General features: G+C 44.3%; 2 protein-coding genes across 5 annotated transcripts in view; both read right to left on the bottom strand.

Annotated features, from left to right (window-relative positions):
* DGKD (diacylglycerol kinase delta) overlaps positions 1 to 1,379 on the bottom strand; it is a 59,158-nt gene extending 57,779 nt beyond the window's left edge. For 2 of the 4 annotated variants that reach the window (XM_058843415.1, XM_058843416.1), the window contains exon 1: positions 1,214 to 1,378. In XM_058843415.1, the coding sequence (XP_058699398.1) occupies positions 1,214 to 1,363 (150 nt within the window). In that variant the 5' untranslated portion in view covers positions 1,364 to 1,378. Of the gene's footprint in view, positions 1 to 1,213 lie in introns of all 4 variants that reach the window. The other 2 variants (XM_058843427.1, XM_058843418.1) reach the window with 2 other exon arrangements.
* Positions 1,380 to 3,806: 2,427 nt separating this feature from the next.
* Positions 3,807 to 20,373, bottom strand: SAG (S-antigen visual arrestin). The gene is made up of 16 exons (XM_058844491.1): positions 20,254 to 20,373; positions 17,298 to 17,465; positions 16,679 to 16,739; positions 16,548 to 16,592; positions 16,068 to 16,261; positions 15,288 to 15,347; positions 14,114 to 14,181; positions 13,806 to 13,941; positions 13,406 to 13,490; positions 12,135 to 12,207; positions 10,965 to 11,102; positions 10,603 to 10,680; positions 9,715 to 9,738; positions 9,232 to 9,296; positions 5,205 to 5,214; positions 3,807 to 4,563 (listed from the first exon to the last, which is right to left on the bottom strand). The coding sequence occupies exons 2-16, from the start codon at positions 17,394 to 17,396 to the stop codon at positions 4,470 to 4,472; spliced, it is 1,230 nt and encodes a 409-aa protein (XP_058700474.1). The 5' UTR covers positions 17,397 to 17,465; positions 20,254 to 20,373; the 3' UTR covers positions 3,807 to 4,469.
* Between the last annotated feature and the right edge of the window lie 524 nt (positions 20,374 to 20,897).

The following is a 20,897-nucleotide window of genomic DNA, read 5'->3' as shown; positions in this document are numbered from 1 at the left end:
GCTACAGAAAGGTAAAACAGCACAGTGCGAGATGGAGAAAATTAGGATGCACAAAAAGGATGGGAAGATGGTGAGGGAGGCACACACAATGACTGCAGGGAACAATGAGGGCTGCACCTTCCAGAGCAGAGCTCTGAAGATGAGACAGTGACTTGTGCCAAGTACAACAGGACCACGGAGGAGGGAAGTGTTGGAAAGCAATAATGGAACACTGTGACAGGGAGCTACAGCTGAGATGTGCAGAGGTTCTCAGGGAAAGGCATGGGGAGGTGAGGAAGGAGCCCATGCCAACGTGACATGAAGAGAAAAGGGGAGATGCAGCTTCATGGGGTGAGGATGCCCTTGAGGATTCAAATGCCAGGTAAATGGAGCAGCACTAGGGAATAGAAGCCCAAATCTGACCTCCATGACTCCAAGAAAATACTACAGGGAAAGAGGGTAAGGAGGGAAAATAAGAAGGGGCTCTTCTAAGCCTGGATACACTGACAACTGAGCTGGGTAAAGCTCTCTGGGAGGTCTGAACCGGGGCACCGGGAAGAAGGTGGCCTAAGCAGGGCTACTGGGGAGGGGAACTAGAAAGGTTCACAGAGGCACCGGGGGCAGTTTGTGGGACGCTGGCAGACGCTGAAGGGCATTTAGGGGGCAGCTGTTTAACGGACACCTGAGAAACAGTTCATTATGGGGATACCTGAGGGGCATTTTGGGGTTCACAAGTGCCTGAAAAGCTACTGGGGGTGTTGTCAGGGGGTCTCTGCGGTGTGGATTGGGGGTCACCAACAGGACCCAGAGGGATGGTTGGGCTGTCACCGAAAACGACGGGATAAATAAACCTCACTAACACAGACATTATTTGCTGCAATTAAAGACTTTCCCAAGAGGGGAAAAGGGGGAAATGGCCGAGTCCCTGAGGGGTGCTTTGGCGGATGTGAGGTGGTCACAGGCAGACCCCTGAGGGGTCGTTGTGAGGGGAGAGGAGAGGGATGTGTGGGGAATGCCGGCAGCTCCCTGAGGGACGGGCTCAGTGGCAGGCCCTCGGGTAAAGCTTCGGAGGTCTCTGGCAACTCCCAAAGCAGCGGCCCGGGCTGGCGGCGGCACGGACCGTGCCGGGCAGGAGGGAGAGGCGGCGGCACCGAGCGTAACGCGGAGGCAGCGCCGGCCGCAGCGCCGCCAGGAGCCCGAGGCCTTGCCCGCGGCCCCCTCCCGCCGCACGCACCTTCTGGCGGATCTGCCCGGACGTCGAGACTTTGCGGATGAGCTTCTGCAGGGAGCCGGGCTCCTGCTCCGGCTCGCTGTCCGACGACTCCTCGGGCGCGGCGCCGGCGGCCGGCTCCGGCTGTGTCTGCTCGGCCCCCGCCGCCGCCATGCTGCACGGAGCGGCGGCGCGCCCGGCGCCCCCTACCGGCCCCGTGCGCGCGGCGCCCCCCAGCGGCGGCCGCGTCACATGGCGGCGGCGGCGGCGGCGGAGGGGCGGGAGGGGCCGGGGCGGGGAAGGGCCCGGCCGCTGTAACGGGACGGCCACGGCCACCCTGCCCCTCCGCGGTCCCTGCGAACCGCCCCGATCGCAACGGTCCGACCGTGGCTCCTTGGAGCCTGGACAAAGGTGTTCAGCGCAGCCCTCCCCGCCGAGGCGAGCCCGACAGTCCGGACCGCCGTCCCCATTCCTTCCCATTCTTCGTGGCTACTGCAGCACAGAATCACAGAATCATTCGGGTTGAAAAAGACCTCTGACATCATCGAGTCCAACCTATAACCGAACACCACCTTGTCAATCAGACCAGAGCACTGAGTGCCACGTCCCGCCGTTCCTTGAACACCTCCACGGACGAGTACTCCACCACCTCCCGGGACAGCCCCTCCCAAAGCTCTCCCCGTGTTGCCAGGATTTATTGAAATGCTGCGAGCACACCTGCTGCCCAGGCTCCACCTGCCGCGCAGCCCCCGCCCCGAAGGGCGCCTCAGGGGGGCTGAGGCCGAGGGCCGGGCCGCTCCCAGTGCCCAGCCCGCAGCACCCCCGGCCCGGCCCCACTCCATTCGCAGTGGCCAGGTAGCTCCCCCCCGCCTCTCCAACACCCATCAGCTACGGGCAGTATAGTGTTCCCGCTGGGATCTCACGGAGATGTATGAGGGGAAAGAGGCTGTCACGAAACCCGTCCTGTCACGTATTTGTTCCAAGCTGCCTTCAAACACAACAGGTCCAGAGGTGCCATCGCTCCTGGAGCGCATCCCTCTCCGGGAGCTGGCGAGCTCTCTACAGAGTCCCACCACATCAAAGCCACGGAGTCAGGAAATTGGATCTGCTCTCCCCGAGCGGTAAACAGGAGGAGCAGACCACAGGTCTGACTCGGTAGATCAACGTAACACCAAAACCAGAAGAAAGGGAAGATAAAAGGCAAACAGTTCTAGCTACAGACCTATTTTCTGCTGACAAAAGTCAGCATCTGCTGGCTGAAGCGCCAGAGAAAAATCCAGCTAGTCCTGCAGGACAGAGCAAATGACTGGCATAAGCTGAACAAGTAGCATCTCAAAGTGCTTTCCCAAACCCAGACAAAAGAACAGATTTAATAACCATTTAACAACCAATTTCCTCCCCACTGCACAACAGAGTGCACTGTGATTTTGTCACACTTAGATTACAGAAGTCATCACCACAGCTGAATTTGAGAGGAAAGTCAGGCAGTGACAGAGGCCCCTCACAAAGTTGACATATAAAAAACTTTTAAAAAAGAAAAAAAAAAATCAGATCCCTGAGTTTAGTGGTCCCATACTTACAGGTGTAGTAGCCAGAAACACTGAAGGAAACACCTTTGTCGAGAAAGAGACACTTTGAAGTAAGACAGGGGAAACCCTGTTCCCCCTCCTTCTCTTAGATCTTTAAAGGATTTTCTAAACTCCTGCTCTCCAAGACCAGCACATTCACAACAGCAATTTGTTCAGCCTTACTGTATGTTCTGTGTGTTCTGGAGCCACCAACAGATTAGTAATAAAAATACCAGGGAAAAGCCTCCCAAACATCCAGGTGCAAATGCCTGACCCTCCCACAAAGCTGAAATCACACAGAAATTATCCTGATGGCAAACACCTGGAACTGGCCGGGTTCCTTTAGCAGCAGAGCACCCAGTGCAGAGCGAACATTGTGCCTCTTGCAATTCCAAGCTAAAGTGAGACACCTGTGACTAACAAACAACACTGAGGAACAGGTGTATTAGGGGAGAGCACTGATGGAACCCTGAAGTTAGCTGTGGTCTTAATTAACTGCTTCCAGCATCTTAATCAAGACCAGTTTACAGAAGCAAACAGATATAAGTGTGAAGTTCTTAATTCTATTTTCCAGAGTGTAGGGTGGCAAACTTAAGTCTATATGAATAAATGTGGACCCTGCATTCAGACTTTCCAGGAGAATTTAAACCAGGGACACTGAAAAGCAGATTTAAAGCAAAAATGAGAAAAATGAAACACCAGTTGTTTTACATGCAAAATGTGATTAGCTGATGCAAGTCACTTCAGCAAAAACAGTGAGATTCAGGAAAATATCCAACATGTACATGTATAATGAGAATATCCAGATCAACAAGAGGAAAAGTTTGCAGAATGCAATCTCATTTCTTAGAGCATAAACCAACTGCTGGCAGATAGATATTGGGAAAGGCTCCTCAGGGAAGGCTGTGCCATAATTTCCTCCTTAATTTTCCGGTAGCTTCTTTTGAAGCAGTTGCCTACAGGAAACTAGATTAAATACAGGCTCTGTCTGGACTTGTATTTCTGTTTGGCATTGTATATAGGGAGCTTTAAGCAATTCATGGACAGTGCACATTTATCTCATCTTTAATAACATGGTTATTAAGCATATTGCTAGAAAGCTAACACTGTGTATCAGCATTGTCTATGCTGTGGGAGACAACTTGTGAGATATTTACTGGTACAGAAAATGAATGTAAAAGCCACATGGGGACAGTGCAAGCACTGAAAAAATTCACTGCCTGAATTTGGTAAAGCATCAATGCAAAAGCAACCAAAAGAAAATAAAATCAGTTTTGTACAGTCTGCTGAGAAACTTTGATGAATCACCCACGGCTGCAAGCCAGCCTTCCAGGGTAGGATTTGGTTCACTGGCACTTCAAAGTCACAGACTCTGACACTAAGTCCAGGCAGGCTGCATAAACCCTCTTAAAGCTCTCACCAGTGCTGAAAGCAACCAACCTTTTTATTAGGCAGCCCTGAAAGCAGAAGTCATGACATGGCAGATGTCCTGTCCTCCTCTGGTAAGTACGAGGTGTTGTGTTTGCCACATTCCTCCAGAGATGAATCTTGTAATAAGCAATAGAGATTCATGTTGTCATGTCCACTGACCTCAGGGCTGATCCCTGTAAGACCATGCATGAACTGAGAACATGCAGACTACTAGAAAATTAGGTCCTACATTTGTAATTGAAGCCACACAACACAGCTCCTCTGTCAGTCTGTTCTTTTAATCACTCATCAGTTGAGGGTGAATTCTTGTCCTCTTCATCAGGTGTATTTTTTAGCTGCTGACGACCAAACTCCTCAAATACCAGCTCTGCTTCACTGCAATGGAAGAAATGCAGGTCTTTCAAAATGATGTTACTCTATTTTTATGCCAGTAGACTAGAGACAACACATAGGAAGAAGAAGGGAAGCCGACAGACTGGTAGTGTTTCCCTTGTCTCCAAAGAGATTTGGATCATTTTCCCACAGGCACCATCTTCACTGATGCTATTCTAGCTAAAATGAAAAGCAATTGATTGAGCAAGTCAAGGCACAAACTGAGGATGTTTTCATCTGTACCGAATCATGTCCATTCCAGATACGTATTTATCAGCTAGCTGAACAGCCTAGAGCCTGCAAGGGGCTTTGTCCAGGAACAAAACGTGGAACATTTCACCCTTATTCCTTCTATACTAAAATAGAGGTGCATGGTCAAACCTATTAAGTTCCTTACACTTCCAGCTATAGGGCACAAACACACCCCTCCCTGAGTGTGTTTGTGCTATTAGGCAAAACATGATCTCTTAATCTATCTTCACATGGTCAGTCACTGCTGTTTAACTCTGAGCAGTCATTTGTTAGGCCACAGTAACTTGCTTACTTTGGATCTTAAGCTGGGGATTTTTGGACAGTTTTGAGGAGTTTTTAAAAGAGTCAATGCACAAGTGTAGCTAGAAAGTGAAATACTAAAAGAAACTTACCCGTCCTTCCCTGCAGTCATGAGCATGCAGCAAAGGAGGAAAAAAGACACACCAGGTAGTCAGAACAGCAGATGCAAAAACATTTGCAAAATGTTCAGTGCAAAAGTATATAGACTGACAAGTCAGAGCAGTGACAAGAAGCAGGATTTGCAGCAGTACAAGCAGAATTCCAGAAAGTCTCAAAATGTGCATACATACACCTGATGAGGCAAAACTCAATCTTCCAAATGGAAAAGCATTCCAGCAACACTGCCCAAGCTATATGAAGGGCTGGGGAACAAAGACAGATTTTCCCATCTACACATGCTCGTGGTCACAGCTGTAGGAGACATCTATGCACACACTTGGACTCCAAGCTGACAGTGCTTGCATGACATGATGTCAGCTTTAATTGCTCTGTCACTGTGATTGAAGAAGTCAGCTAATGAAAAGACAATGCTCTTGTTCAATAAACATGAAGGTATTAAAATTAGAGGTCAAAGTACAGAAACACCTCAGGGATCTCTTATCAGATGGGTTAAGGCCTTTGGGGCAGTACTCCTGATTTCATCTTGCCCTAAAAATGGTTTAGAGACCTTTGGCAATTATGTTTCTTTAGTGGGATCTTTGCTAACCACATTATAACAAATCCTGCTTACTAGCAGGATTCCTTGAAAGCTGTTTCAGCACAGCCTAAAATAAGCAGAAGACTATTTGCAGGGATTTTATTGTTCTCACAGTTATTTTAGCAAGGCATAGTCACTTCCCTGGCTTACTTCTCATAGCTTTGGGTCAGGGAGCAAAGCACCCTTGTTCTGTAGAAGTCAGCAGGGATCTGGGGCACTTCAGTGACTGGATAACTCACTACACCTGGAGATTTCCCATCCCCGACACACACTGCAGTCAAGGACAACAAGCACTGCTGGAAAAGTCAGCATTAAAAGTGTGCCAAAGGGGGCCACTCCAGCCAAAATGCCTCAAAGGATGGCTCATGCAAAGACACTCCTGATGGCATCTCTCCAGACCAGGACAGAAGCCAAGATGAAGCCTGGAAAGTGTCAAGGCATGTGTGCTTGATTGAAATAGATTTAAAATGAAACATTTAGAACTTCTAAAATTTCCAACATATAAAGCATCATTCTCATTCCATTTTTTCTCCAGTTGTTTTTTTTTTAATTTGTGCTCTTTCCCCTCCTGGAGGTACTTTCATTACTATGGGAACAGTGATACTAATGATGTGGGTGAAGTTGAGTGAGATCCCCACCAGTGATTTGAAACTGATTTTACAAAATGGAGTGAGGGGGGAAATAGGTATTGTTTCAATTGGACATATACTTAAGTGTCAGATAAATGATTACTAAGTCAATACAGATAGTGTGACAGCAGAGTAGTGCTTATAAATATACCTTAGATGGAAGATTACATTCAAAGATGCACCACTTCACCTTTGGGCTGCAACACTATCATGCTACCATTGCACCCCCTTATCAGGAGTTAGGTCCACTCCAGAGTTTTCTAGCTGTCCTGTGGTATATTTAATATTATAATATTGAAAAATTCTCAGAAAATGGGTAGACTTTTGCTTCTTTTAATTAGCATTCCAACAATTATTCTGAGGGTTGTGGTGGGAGGGGGATTGATGAGGGTCCAGAATACCATTGTCCTCTCAGAGCAGGGTTTTCTGGACGCTTTTATTATGTAGCCACAGAAATTATTCCATATAATTGAAGTCACATCAATGTGGTAATTTTCAGTATAATCTTGCTTTTAGCCTCTCTTAAGTTGATGGGGAAGAAAAGAAAAAGATAATAGTTTTTTTTTTATTTTCCAAGATATTCAATGCTTTAAAATTTCCTAATTTCTGAATGTCACAATACCAACACAGGGAAAGTATTGCTTTGCTGTTAGAAGAACAAAGCATTCCTCGGTTTCTTGAAAACAGCCTTTTTGTGCAAGTTTAATCAGGGAGCAGATAAATGATCATTTGTTGAACAACAGCCAAAACAAAGGCCAGTGTCCAAGACATAGGCCCACAAAATGCACAAAATGCAAAACATCAGAAGATTGGCAGGAAAACCCCAGACCAAAGAACTCATGCTGAGACCACAGCCTTGAGGAAAACCCAGCAGGAACTTCTGGGCTAACTGCTGACCAGGAAAGAAGAAGCATGAATAGACACAGCCCAGTTTGAATGTATCTTTAAAGGAAACCAATCTCTACACATTTTTTTGTCAACAGGCGGAACAGACAGACCGACAATGTGACATGGAGCTGCTTTGCCTAAAAATAACCACATGTAAACCACATGAGTCCAAAAACAGTCACAAAACCAGCACACATGAAACATGCAAATCCTGGCCTAGCAGAAGACCAAGAGAAGGAAGCAATAAACACAGGCAAGGAGAGGTAGCAAACTGCTTCTTTTCTGTCTCCTGCAGGCACATGGAAGAAAGATCAAGCAATCTGCAATAGCCGCGCAATGTGTCAGACCTGCTGTTTACTGAGTGATGAATGCTTCAGAGCTTGCTCACAGACAACTAGAGAGGGTAAAGCCATCTGCTGTGAAACAGAGCACACAGCACTTGCTCACACTTGCCCCAGCTTGGTCCTGAAAAAATTATATCATGTTCTTGGGAAGCATAAGTTTCTGAGGTTCTCTGTACTCAAGTCAGCCCTGCATGATTAAATGCATTGATGCTACACATTTTACTTCTGCCATAAATCACCTTGGCTAAAGAAAAGGATATTCCCCCACTCCAAAATAAATCACAATATGTGGCATTTTTTAATCCTGCTCCAGCTTTAACTCCATAAGATGGTTGCTCTTTTTTCTGTTCTTCCAGTTATGCCTTAAGACAGTCAAGTGAGCAGGAAGGTGCAGTAGGCAAACTAATCACTACTGATCTGTCAGTAAAAACAGAAGGAAGTGGAAAAAGAAGATAAGGGGTGATCTCAAAACTCTCTGTGCATGCACCTCTGCCAGTACTCACTGCAGAGCTGCTGAAAAAGCCAACAAAGAAAAATTCCATCTTTTGGGACCTTCGAGAGTTTAAACACTGTTTATTGAAGCTCCATCTCTGCAATTAAGCCTGGATTTGCTTGATTCCAAATTAGATGGTATTTCATTAATGAAACACATTATGTTTCTCAGAGTTAATGAGCTAAAATGGTAGAAGAAAAAATTGAAAAGCCTGAACTCACAACTGGGAAAAGGGATGAAGCACAGTATATGGAAAACTACCAACCCATAAAGCTGAAAAGCATTTCAGTTTACCAGCTTCATATGGGAGACTGTTTTATTCCCTGTAATAAGCTCAGTCACCACATTCCAGCACAGTTTTCGAGTCAGCTATTCAGGCTTCAGAGGATTTTTCTGTTGTGTTAGAATTTATTTTTTTTTTTAAGAGAAAGTATTTATTTCCTGAGTTAAACATTTGCAGGGCTTTCCCATGGGATAGCTCCTGAAATTACCTGCATTTTTTTCACTTTATAAGAAACCTGGTATTTCCATCTGTACAAAATGCATGGAGCATAGCTGACACTTCTGACAGCAAGCTCCTAGAAGACTTTGATGTAGCAAACAACATGTGGGCTGCGCCTCTGGTAAGAGGATGTGCTGGTGAAAGCGATCTGAGAAATACTGCATATCTCCATTTTCCTTGTAAAGTCTTCTGCCCACATCCTTTTGAGTGTTCTGTATAAAGGAGTACCTCATCCCTCCTTTGAAATTATCTTAGAAGGAAGAATTACCTTATTTCCATTTTTCCTCATATTGCAAATGCTTGTGCCAGAAGTATAAAGAGGGGGTGCTGGCATTTTTAACACCAAAAAAAGTAAAAAAAATGTAAAAAAAAAAAATTGTTACAGTTGCCTAAACCTTTGGATGAGCCCTGTTCGAAGTCTTCAATCTTTCTTTGGTATCCATGAAAGCTTCTGAGCAACCCAGGAGCACTAGATGGCCTGTACCACAAATCACTCTAAGCCTTACAATGGTGAGATCTCACCAGAGTCTGTTAATGAACAAAGGGAAAAAACAGGTATAACTGACCTGCTGGGTTCTTTTCCTCAGGTTTGGGGTGCATGAGACGAAATGGCAGCTCTGTGCCCACTTCACTTTAGGGAAAAGAAAGAATGCATCAGATCCACAGCTCCACACACATGCCTGGTTCAGCCTCCTTCCTCCTTAGGCCAGCCTGAGCCCTCAGCTCCAGTTTCACCCATCCCTTCATACTTTTCTAATCATAATTTTCCTCTCAAAAAAAGTTAAGCTCCAATTTCTCCACAAATATCCCAGGCATATCCACTTTCATAGACTGGGTTTATTTTGTGCTGAATGTATTTGCATGTATATAAAAACAAAATATATTTCTGTAATAGCTTCATTTTCACAGCAGAACCACAAATTATTTGCTTCTAACAACTTAAGGGACAGTTACTTTTTTTAGGGAGGTGGGAATGGCAATAAGAAAGAGAATAAAAAGATGAACTAACAACTAGGACTGCATGGTCTGAAAAGGAAGATTACATTTACCTGGAAGTGAGGTCTCCCAGCATGCTACAAAAGAAAACAAAGAGAAAAACAAAGAATATTTAATGCCTTTCTATTCTGGTGCTCCAGCAAATGCTTTAATTGGTGGACTACTGAAATCACTTTCCTTATGTACTGTTCTCTACTTGCCACTTATTTTTTTTAAAAGATAGTCTTACTTTTTCATGTCATTCCCATGGAGAAGTCTAAGTTTTTAAACTCCTGACCAAGTGTTGGGCGTGGCCCCTTTTCCAAGGGCCAAAAGGCAAGGGGATGACCAGAAGGAAGCAGTTATTTTATCATGCTTTAGGCAAATCTTTGATGCATTTTTATACTACAACAAAGGATAGATGAATGAAATACCAATGTAAACAGTGACTAGCATCAACTGAGAGTCACTATCCTTTTTTGCACTGTATCCTGGATCTAGCTCATGTTGATAACATCAGCTTTACCCAGAAAGCTGGCTGAGTACAGAATCTGAGCTACAATATTTACAACTCTCAGGCAGACATTTTCACTTTCTGCTCTGAGAGAACAGCAATGCCAACATAATGGTTCACACAGTTTCACCTCACTTCTCACAAAATAGGTGATGGCTTTGAAACAAAAATAGCAATGCAAAGCAGAGGTTCCTACTTCAACCGTAAAGTTATATGGTATCTAAAGGAGAGTAATTTGGCTCAAATTACCATTTGGCTCAGCACAAGTTCTATGGATAGGCCAAGACTGTTTTTCAGGCAATTTATGCTTTATAGGAAGCCTCATATTCTATAACATGTGCCTTTTCTCTTGGGGTGGACTGTTCTGGTCTCTCCTCACCCATCAATGACAAACACATTCCCCTCCCTTAACTCTAGGCAGATGTAGCAAAAAGTATGTTACACTTACCCTGGAACAGTGAGCTTCACTTTGATCTTGTAGGAAACCAGAATCCCCATCACTGTCTTGTCTATTCCATCCTTAATGCTGCCAGAGAAAACAGAGCAGTGTGAGCTGGCACAGCTGTATAGCAACAACACACCTGGAGCAAGAACTAGGGGAGCATCCTAAAAGTGGGAGGGCAGGCAAGCCTCAGGTGCAGCCAATACCTCTCCAGATGTGTGATCACTCTGAATGAACATGATGGCATTAGTAATAGTGCTATATGTATCCATCCAGGCACAATTTTACACTGAGAGAAATGTCTCCTCCATCCTTCCCCCTTCTCTATAACTCTCCCACTACCTGGAACAACTTAAAACTCCACTCACATAGTACTAGAAGCCAAGTTGGTGTCCTCATCCTTCAATTTTCCATCCAGAGCTATTTCTCGTGTCTCCTGGTTATTTGCAAGCAAGGGTAAAAGTGTCAGGGTCTTGGTCAGGCTGCTGTTTGGCTGCACCTTTTCCCTGAAAATAATAAGGGAAGTGATACTCTGTGGTTTGTTACACACCCAACTAGGAGAATTTCAAAACAGATTACAAAGCTGCCCAAAAGGAGAGGAATTTATCTGTGCAAATTCAGCTGTCAACAATACAGATGTCCACCTCTAATCTAGTCAGCAAAATTCCCTTTATAATCAGCAGAGAAACACATATATTTACAGAAAATGTTTAATTTCACATTAAGGCAGAAAAGCAGGTCAAAAGCACAGAATAATAAAATAGTTTAGGTTGGAAAAGCCCTTTAAGATTATCAAGTCAAACCATTAACCCAACACTGCCAAGGCCACCAGTGAACCATGTCCCCAAGTTCCACATCTATTTTTCCTAATATCCAACCCACACCTCCCCAGGTGCAACTTGAGGCCACATCCTCTGTGCTGCAAAGCTCTGAATGTGGACAAAATGAATCCTAGTTGAGAATACCAATACTGAATGGAAAACATGTCCCTAAGCTAAAGAGCGTAACACCAGACATATATAAAGTACCTGGGTATGCCCAAACTTCCTCACCGTGTGAGGTTCAGCACTGCCAGTACAGTGAAAAAAAGCAAGTGTTTTTCCGCAACATCTACAGACTCAAGGTTTCTGTGGGCTTTCACAGGCCAGAAGAAACCAAACAAAATGCTCTTGCTCAAGCAAGAGTCTCCATGATTTCCACTCAAACAGCAGCACCTTTCAGAAACATGTTGCATCTCTATTTAAAGATTTCCAGCAACTGGGAACCTCCCGCCACCACCACTAAGCTTGTCTAGCATGTAATTACTCTTCAAACCTCTTCTGCAACATCTTCACTCCCTGAAAATACATGAGGATCTCTGATGCTCTGTGAAAAGGGGACCAGCTGCATCTAGAGAGAATGAGTGGTGTGGCACACACAAGGTAAGAGGAGAGTGCACTGTAACAGCAGGAGAATGCCAGACTGTAATTATGAGAACCTCTCATTACTGATGATGAGGGTAATCAAAAGGGTGTGAAGGAACAGGAGCATTCACTCACCGTGCTTCCTCAGAAGCCACCACTTTGGTATAGAAGTCACTGGAGTACAGCACCACATTGGTCACCTGCTCCACTGAGGGAGAAAGAAGAAAGCGGACACTCAGGTGTGTGCAGGTACCACAAACAAAACAGTTGCCCCCACCACAAGTCCCAGGAATGGGAAACATGGTGAAGACAGCAGAAAATCCCATCCATTTACAGCCTGAAGGGACCACCAGGTCAGATAGCCTGACCTGAATAGAGACCAACAGCGCACCAATGGCCAAAGTCTGTCTTCCCTGAAAGGCACCTGGCCTTGATTTGGAGACAAGAGAAAGTCAATAACCTACAGTTTCTCTTGTGATCCTCTCTTTCCATTATAAAGATGTCCCTCTTCCTTCTCTCTTTGGGTCTGCTTTTCTCTGGTCTTGGTATCTCTTGTGTGCCTACAGCCCATACATATACATTCAGGAGACAGCATCAGCACAAAGCCTGTGGTGACAGATGACTTACATTCTCCAAACCTACACAAAAATCCCAGGGGAATTCTGGGACCAAGAAGGTGTTTTTAAGCCTAACATAGGCATAAAAAAAGAGCCTAAAAATATTTGGGAATCACAGTGCATCATCCCAGACTAGCACTGAAATAGCTTTCTCTGTTATAGTTCTGTAGGAACCTCAGCCATTTTTTCCCTCTCTGCCTTCTTTTCTCTTTCCCATATCCTTTGTCTTGTGGACTGTCTTTCCCAGCTCTGCAGCTTGTGGAATGAAAACATGCAGTGTCATATAAAACACTGGCACAGCAATGAAGCTCAGCTCCTGCCCTCAGCTGGAATTCCTCAGGAGGAGGAATGACACTTGCTGGCAGAGTGGCTGTTTCTTACCCTGCCAGAGATTTCTGGACCACCAGGCAAAGCTGCATGTGATCTAGGCACATTCACAGTTAACAGGAGCACCACACTGGCAAGGAGCCCCTCCCACTGACCTCCCAAAAAGGATGAGCTTTCCTCCACTTTTCCCACACCTGCATTGCCCACTGCAGGAGCCAGACCCTTTTTCTTTTTCTAGGGGGGACAATCTGGTGCCTGAAATTAAGACATACAAGTAACCACAAGAATCAGGAAAAAAGCTATAGCACTTCACTCGATGAACAGCAAAGAAACAGCAACACACAGAAAGGGAAAAATTCACGATATCCCCAACTGCCTTCTTAAACTGTTGCAAGCACTAAATTCTGTCTCTCTTTCAGCCCTATTGCACTCAAAGAATCCCAAGCAACAGTAAAAATATACCCTGGACTTTGATCTTCTTCACTGTTTTCTCTGTGCTGTTGTTGATGGTGATAGTGACTGGAATGGGCTCACCATGGTAGTATACCTAGAAGGAATGGGATGCTCAGAAATCCAGCCAAATTCTTCCAAGCCCTAAACCCCTCTAGTTCCCCCAGATTACACCTCGCAGAAGCCAGATAGGGGAAGATGATCCCTCCCAGCAATTCATGACCCTTCCTTCAATGATTTCTAATGTGTTTGGTAACAGGGTTTCAGCCACCCCTAGCAGTGGCCACTGACAGAAATTACATTAGAGCCCTTGAGTGCTGGGACAAGTCAGTCTCAGCTGAGAAAGCAGCAAAATGCCCATTGGCCTGCAGATACCACAATGCCCCCAGCCCCAGGGCAAACGCCCCCTCACCTCTTTACTGAGGCAAGCTTTCAGGTGCAAGGGCTTGTTGGACATGAAGAACTGCCAGGTGGTCTCTGCACAAGGCTGAGGTCCTGGCTCCTCTGGAGCATACTGCACCTTACGGATCAGCAGACGTGCAGAGTTCCTGGGAAGCAGAAGAGGACAGCATGGTGACACCCAGTGCTTGGCGGAGGCAGGAGTTCTGCAATTCCATGTGCTCACACCCAAGAAGTGGGTGCAAAGCTGAACAATCAGGGTGCATCACTGGACCACCCATCCTCTTTAAGGCAAAGCTGGAGAGAGACATATCCTATTACCTCTTATGAATTCTCTCTTCTACATTTTCTGTTGAGAAAGCTTTCACCTCAAAATCCACCCCACAAGTCTGTCAGAAAGAGAGAGGAGAGAGAGCTGTGAAATCAGGATCAGAAGACAGGAACATCTGCAGATGTTTCAGTATCTTTCTGCACACCAGAAACTTGGCAGGCACCAGGTGCAATTTAATCTGGCCTCCCACCACTATCACAGACATCTCTGACAACTGGTGTTGGCACATCCACCTGTTCTACAGTGCTTCTGATAAATGAGGCTTAATCCCAGACTCTGAAAGATGACATCCCTGCTCCTGAAAGGATTCCTCTGAGACCAGTGCTGGAAAGGTCACAACATATGACTGACTAGTGTGCCATGCTCTCTGGCCCACCCTGGGTTTCTGAACTGAATTTCTGAGTTGGCTTTGTAATGCCAAAACCAGTATGTAAGGAGTGGAAGTGATCATGCCAAGCTAACCTTTCCTTTAATGGGTTTATAGCATCATGGGGCAGCTGTGTGAGTCCCAAGTAATTCTCTACAGAGACATTTTTGCTAGAATATCATTCCCTGGCATAAAACACAGATTATCCTTTTTGCACTAGATTCTACAACCCACAGCCCATTTTGCCTGGTTGATTGCCTAGTTCTGCAGTCCAGACAAGCAGCCAGTCAAGTATAAGAGGAATATTTTTAACAGTATCAGAAACCTTGCAGAACATTTAATTATTTAGTGACTTTTACTACAGGTTTTTTTTTCTGTTTACACATACATACAAGCCAGCCCTTCTCTGCATTTAATTCAGGGCAGGTCTTAAGACATGTTATTTATAGCAATCTGTGACATTTTAGGCATTCAGTCTCCTTTTCTTTCATGTAGCCTCATAGCCACAATCATTTTATGTGCAGCCAACCCACAAATCATGTGATAGTCTTAAAGAAGCTACAGGACTGCAGATTTTGTAGTCTTGCTGCTATTTGTTTGGATTCCCTTTCTTACTTTGAGGATTTCAACTCCAATTCTGTGACACATACTTGTAGCCCTTAGTTCTTGACATTTGTGGCACAGCACAGTAAAATCAGTATCAGCTTCTCCTACTCGCAAGCTGAATAAATTCACATGATTTTTTTCCATCTGACTTTCCTTAACCATGATAAGCACAAGTGTCCCACTGGCCTCACCTTATCAACATCACGAGGTGCAGGCTGCAGACAAACTGAGCAAGGGAGGTAATCTGGAAACTGTGGGAGGAAGAAGAAGAAATGCCCCAAAGCAATAGTACACAGATGTTTTAAGTAACATACTGCTCACAAAAGCAGTCCTGAAGCCACGGGGCCACTCATTGTAATGCAGTAACCCTTTGGAACTATGGCTAGAATACTAACCTTGTATGAACAAATCCCTCTCTTCCAAAAATACTTTAATAGTCAAGAAAGAAAAAAAGTCCATGCACACTGTGAATCTTCTTCAGGAACACTAAGACAGACATGTGACTGACAGCACTGGAAGGATTTCCTGTTAGAATTTGGTAGTCAGCTGTCATTTGTTGACAACAGCTGGTAAAGACCTTTTCATCTCCTTATTTGATGGGAGTTTTTAAAGGAAATGGATTTGGCATTGAGGCAATAGTAAAAAGTATTCCACCCCCTCAGGAATGGGAAGGCAAAGATATATAGGGCTGTTGCTACCATAAAGCCATTGCAAATTCCCTTCCCTTTTTTAAGAAAACACTTCTCACAGTGCTGTGATCACTGCATAGTTAGGATCTTCTTGTACTTTACCTCTCAAGACTGCAAGAATTAAAAAAAAACCAAAACATTGGTAACACCACCCATCACTCAAAATTGGAACTTGCAGAACATGAATTCACTGTTAATTCCCATCTTCAGTCCAACACAAGGCCTCAACAGCCTGGTAAGTACAGACAAGAAGAGAATCAGAGGCTCTTCTGAGATACTTACTGTAAAGAAAAAGGGATAAGCATTTTTCCCCAGCTTCTTTAGCAGAGATTCCTGCAAGAGGGTGAGAGACTCTGGCTTGTCAGCAGGTGGGTACACCTGGACCCTGGAGAAGAACAGGTCCCGGCGGAAGGCGAGGCCAATCACATCAATGTCTTCCTGGCCATAGCGGAACACGCAGGTGAGGGACACAAACACTGAGAAGAAGCACAGGACAGGTGAAACATGCAGCAGGATAGCAGTGAAGGCAGGCTGGGATGAGGACATCTCCTGCCTCAGGGAGACATGGAAACTCATTTCAACACTTGCATAACCCAGTGAGTACTCATGCCATGCGTAACAACAGGCATTGCATTGATAAGAAGCCCATTCACTGGGGAAGAGTTACATTTGTACCCTTAAAAAAATAAGAAGGTTCTACCTTAGCACCTCACTCAGAAAGACAAACAATTTCTGAGATATACATTGCATAAAACCTCAAACCTTTTTTTCCCTGGACAATAGCAGGATCCACCAATACAACACCATCTGAAAGAAAGGGGAAAAAATCAAGATTAACAGAGGATAAACAGGGTTGAGAGCATGAAGAGCAGTGCATAACCTTGTCGACTTACCTACAGGTTCCACATTCCCCATGTTGTCAATGAAGTCCCGCTTTCCCAGGTAGATGGTCAGCTGTGGGGAGAGGATGACCACAGCTGAACTATAAAATGTTTGTGGTTGTTGAGGGAAGGGGGACACACACATCAGAGAACTATAAATCTTGCAGAGATCAGAACAATTCCATTGTAAATGGAATATTTGTTCCTTTTCCAGCAAATGTGCAACCCCACCAGACTCAACAGGATTATTCACATGCTTCAGGACATCAGAACTGAAGACCTGATCTAGACTAGCTCCCAAAGGTACAACACAAATACTTGCATGGGACAAAGAAGTGTAGATTTGAAGATTTTTGGTGCTGTAAAGACAATGAATCAGCTTTATTTTAAACAATTACCAGAAGAAGAACAACCCAGGATGAGCATGAGGTGAGCTGCCTTCCTCTTGTATTATAGCATAGGAAAAGTTTGCCTTAAAAACTGTTTACATCATCTCAAATTTAGTGGGAATATGGCTCACACTCTTTCTTCAGAAAAAAATAAAGGGGACAGGAAAGAGCTTTCTAATAAGTCTCCAGTCTCACTACAGCTAAAACGCAAACCTAAATAAGCCCATTATTATTGTACTCACAGCTTTGTCACGGGTGCTTTTTCTGAAGATAACTTGTTTTGGAGGAGAATCAGCATTCTTCCCACCAATCCCAGTCTTTTGAGACACAGGACAGCTCATGGTCAAACACAGTGATGTGACTGTGGGTGAACGAAGCCTTTCTGTCCCAAAATGTCCTGCCCCAGATGCCTGGGAAAAATAGGTGGATGAGATAATAGTAGGTAAAGCACTGTACTCCTGTCCTGTTTCAGAACCCCTCACACATCCAAATGGTGGCTCTGTCTAAAAGGTACAAAGGTGGTTTGTGTTGATAAGGAGTCAGACCAATCCCCAAATGAGAACTCATCTGTCCTGTTGCATTTTCCTCAACCAGAACCCAGTGCAACCCATCATGGGAAAAGTAACACTGAGCTCAAATCAGAATGCACTGTAAGGATAGAACAGTCCAGCCACCTGCCCACAAAGGCAACAATTATATTTGGAGGTAGGGAACAGCTTGCACCTGAAGGGTAGAAAGCATATGGAATAAAAATTCTTCAGGAGGAGAAAAATAAGGAGAGAAAAGATGGGGGGGGGGGGGGTGGGCAGGAGGAGAGAGAGAAAATGGGGGGAAAAGAGAAGCAGTGAAAAAAAAGAAGAGAAGATAAAGGGGAGATCACAAGGGCACAAGAGACATCCCAGAGAGAAGTTCAGAAAACCTAAGTGGTACAAAGCAGAGATGAGCTTTTCATTTTGTTGTATGTCATAAAATGGCACCCAGTTAATGATCAGACAGCAAATTTAAAGTAAGGTAAAGCATTTTATCAGTTAACAGAAGATTCAAGGTGGCTCTGGAAATCACCAATAGGAGATGAATCACAGGATTAGATACATTCACAGGGAAAAAGGCTTTTGGCAGCTCTTGGACAAGGATCCAGGAGCAACCTTAACCCTGTAAGATTCTGAAGCAGAGGAGCAGCATCAGGAGAGGATTATCCCACACATATCCTGTCCTTACACTCCTCACCATCAAAGCTGTGTGAATGAGAACACTATTAGACAAACCCCAGCTCTGATGGAGTATGACTGCCCCTGCAATTTGCTCCCATTCTATTTCTTTGCTTGCTTTCTGAGTAAAACAGTTTCTAGGGCCTATTTGCAGACAACAAACCATAGAAAAAGGAAACACTTGGCTTCTTGGAAAACTGAAAAAAAATGTAAGGCAGACATTAGAAATAGACCACACACATGTAAGCATCTCTATTTTCATTAAATAGGTTTTTCAAATCCAGACCAATATTTGCTGCTGACTAGACATGATACTCATGCTATAGACTCAAAGAAATATACCAGCAAATAACATGAAATACCTTGCTGTGTTCCAAATGGCACAGGAGCTTCCACGGACAGTGATGAGAACTTCTAAATTATTGAAGAAATATTAATTTTCTAAGCTGTGTCCTATGATTCTTTGCATCTACCAGAGGGAATTACTGCCCTCTTCACAAACAAGGAAGACAATTTGTAGGGGATTTGAAAGCTCATCTCCAGTTGAATCTATCCAGGATTTCAAGAATTAATCTCTCTCCATGAGCAAGTATTGTACCTGGGCTGATTCAGCTGGGAAGTGGTTAAGTCAGCAACAACAAGGCATTACCTAAGGACATTCAGGTAGGCAGTGAAGATGTCTAGAATGTCCTATTCACATGTTTTGCAAAGACTACAGACATGTAGCACAGGACAGCTACTGAAAGCAGTTTATTCTAAAGCTCTATCTCCTCTATCCCAGGGCTGCAAGACACCCAGCCTGGTAAGAAACTGAACAGACAAGAGCCATTTATGAAAAAGGGAGTTTATAAAACACTAAAATGCCATTTTGATGGACTGTCAAACACTGAGAACAATGCACTATTCTCATGATCACTAAGCAATTTATCTACTACTATTCACCAGCACCCAACTGACATGCTGATGCAAAACAATACACTGCTGGCTTGTACAATCCCCTCCTCAATTTACTTACAAAAACACAACATCTGGAATTTAAGAAACACAGATATTTTAATTAACTTCAGCTTTTCTGGTCCTTAATCTTCCAAGAGTAGCTTTTCCCTCACCGGTGAATTTGGCCCTGGTATTCTGCACAACAGTACATGTTAACTTTTGGCTTGTGAGCTGTAGGAACAGCAGTAGCTTTCCTCTGGCTGCATCTGTTCATTTGATTACAAGGATCACATGATGTCTTGTACACTTGCCAGCCTAGCAGCTCCCTCCAGCTCAAGCAACCTTGCAGTCACAGATCAAGCTTGCTTTCCAAAATCACTGACATTTGCCTGAATATAGTGGCCGGGGCTACACAAATTACTCAAAAAAATTGAATGACATAACCAATGTTCCTCAGCTTTTTCAGGTTTCCAGAAACATTTTATTAACTGGAGGTTGATTATTTGGAGAAGTTAATCACTACTCTGTCTAATCAGTTGTGGGAAACACAAACCAGTTAGGCTGGAACCACAGAAATTCACATGTGCCTGTGCTGCAGAAGGAAAGTCAGGCCTTTATTGTAAGAAGCAAGGAAGAAACTCCAGAGATGTTCTACTCAGTCACACTTTGCAAAAACACAAGGGAGGAAGCTGGTTTTGTACAAGTTTGTGCTGCAGCCACTGCAGGGTTATTAGTTCTCCAGGGGAGGATGAGCATTTCTGTTGGTACACGTACCACTGCAAACATCTTCAGGGGATCTTGGAAACAGCTTCTCTGTAACACGTGTTCCTGGTGCACCTTTAATCCAGAGAAAGATGCCCAACCCACCCCCAAATCCACTTGAAGGGCAACTCCACCTCTGGCAGCAAAACTGCTACAGCCACCTCTGCACTGCAAGTACCTTCATTTGCTCTTCTTCCCTCTGCAGGCTGAAGCAGAAAAGGAGGCAATAAAAGTAATCAAAATTTGGGAAAAGAAGAAAAGCTAAAATTGGTCACTAGAATTTCTTACATACCTTGGTGCTAAGGAACTTCCATCTAAAATGCTTAAGGACTGAGCTAGCTGGCCATTATTCTCCAGCATTATTAACCTTCTTCATAACAGCATTAATGAGCCTAACAAATCCCTTTGGGTAAGATCTGTGTCCACCCTGTAGAAAAACACAAGTGTAGCAGTCTAAATTATAAACATCCTAAACCCATTCTGATCCTCCTCAGCAGAGCCTGCAGTTTTTATTATGCTAATCTCCCAATTATCTTTCATCATGCTGACTTGCTACTTCATGATCTGCTTTCCTGCAGTAACCAAGGTCACCTGGACTTGTGGCAGGTGCCTTTTCAAGGACCATCTGCCACTGCAACAGGCAGAAGAAAAAAACATCTTGCCTTTAGAAAATGTTCAGAATGCCAACTTTTCATTTTTGCTACAGTTCTCACTTCCATGAGCTGGATAAAAGCTTATTTTCTTATGAAAAAGGAGGGTAGTCAGTGATGGTTATTAGTTATGAAATTTGTACACTGAAAAGCTGAAGACTTCGCTTCATTACTCTGAAGCTGGAACCAGAGTAACATCTTTAACAGGGTTTTTGTGTTTTTAAAGAAACATGCAACTCCTATTCCCATCTTAAAAACTTGACAAGGTAGCAGTCAGTCTCACAGC

The sequence above is a fragment of the Poecile atricapillus genome, chromosome 8, assembly GCF_030490865.1.
Source record: "Poecile atricapillus isolate bPoeAtr1 chromosome 8, bPoeAtr1.hap1, whole genome shotgun sequence".
NCBI classification, from domain to species: domain Eukaryota; kingdom Metazoa; phylum Chordata; class Aves; order Passeriformes; family Paridae; genus Poecile; species Poecile atricapillus.
This window is presented reverse-complemented; position numbering and strand designations above follow the sequence as displayed.

Bases quoted from the DNA above. Each gene is read 5' to 3' on its own strand.
- SAG (XM_058844491.1), bottom strand. From the start codon at position 17,396: ATGAGCTGTCCTGTGTCTCAAAAGACTGGGATTGGTGGGAAGAATGCT. The intron at 16,262-16,547 runs GTTTGAGGTTTT...GCTTCTTCTCAG, and splicing joins TATTGTCCAGGGAAAAAAAG to TGTTTGTGTCCCTCACCTGC. The intron at 15,348-16,067 runs GTAAGTATCTCA...TTCCTCCCACAG, and splicing joins CTTATCCCTTTTTCTTTACA to TTTCCAGATTACCTCCCTTG.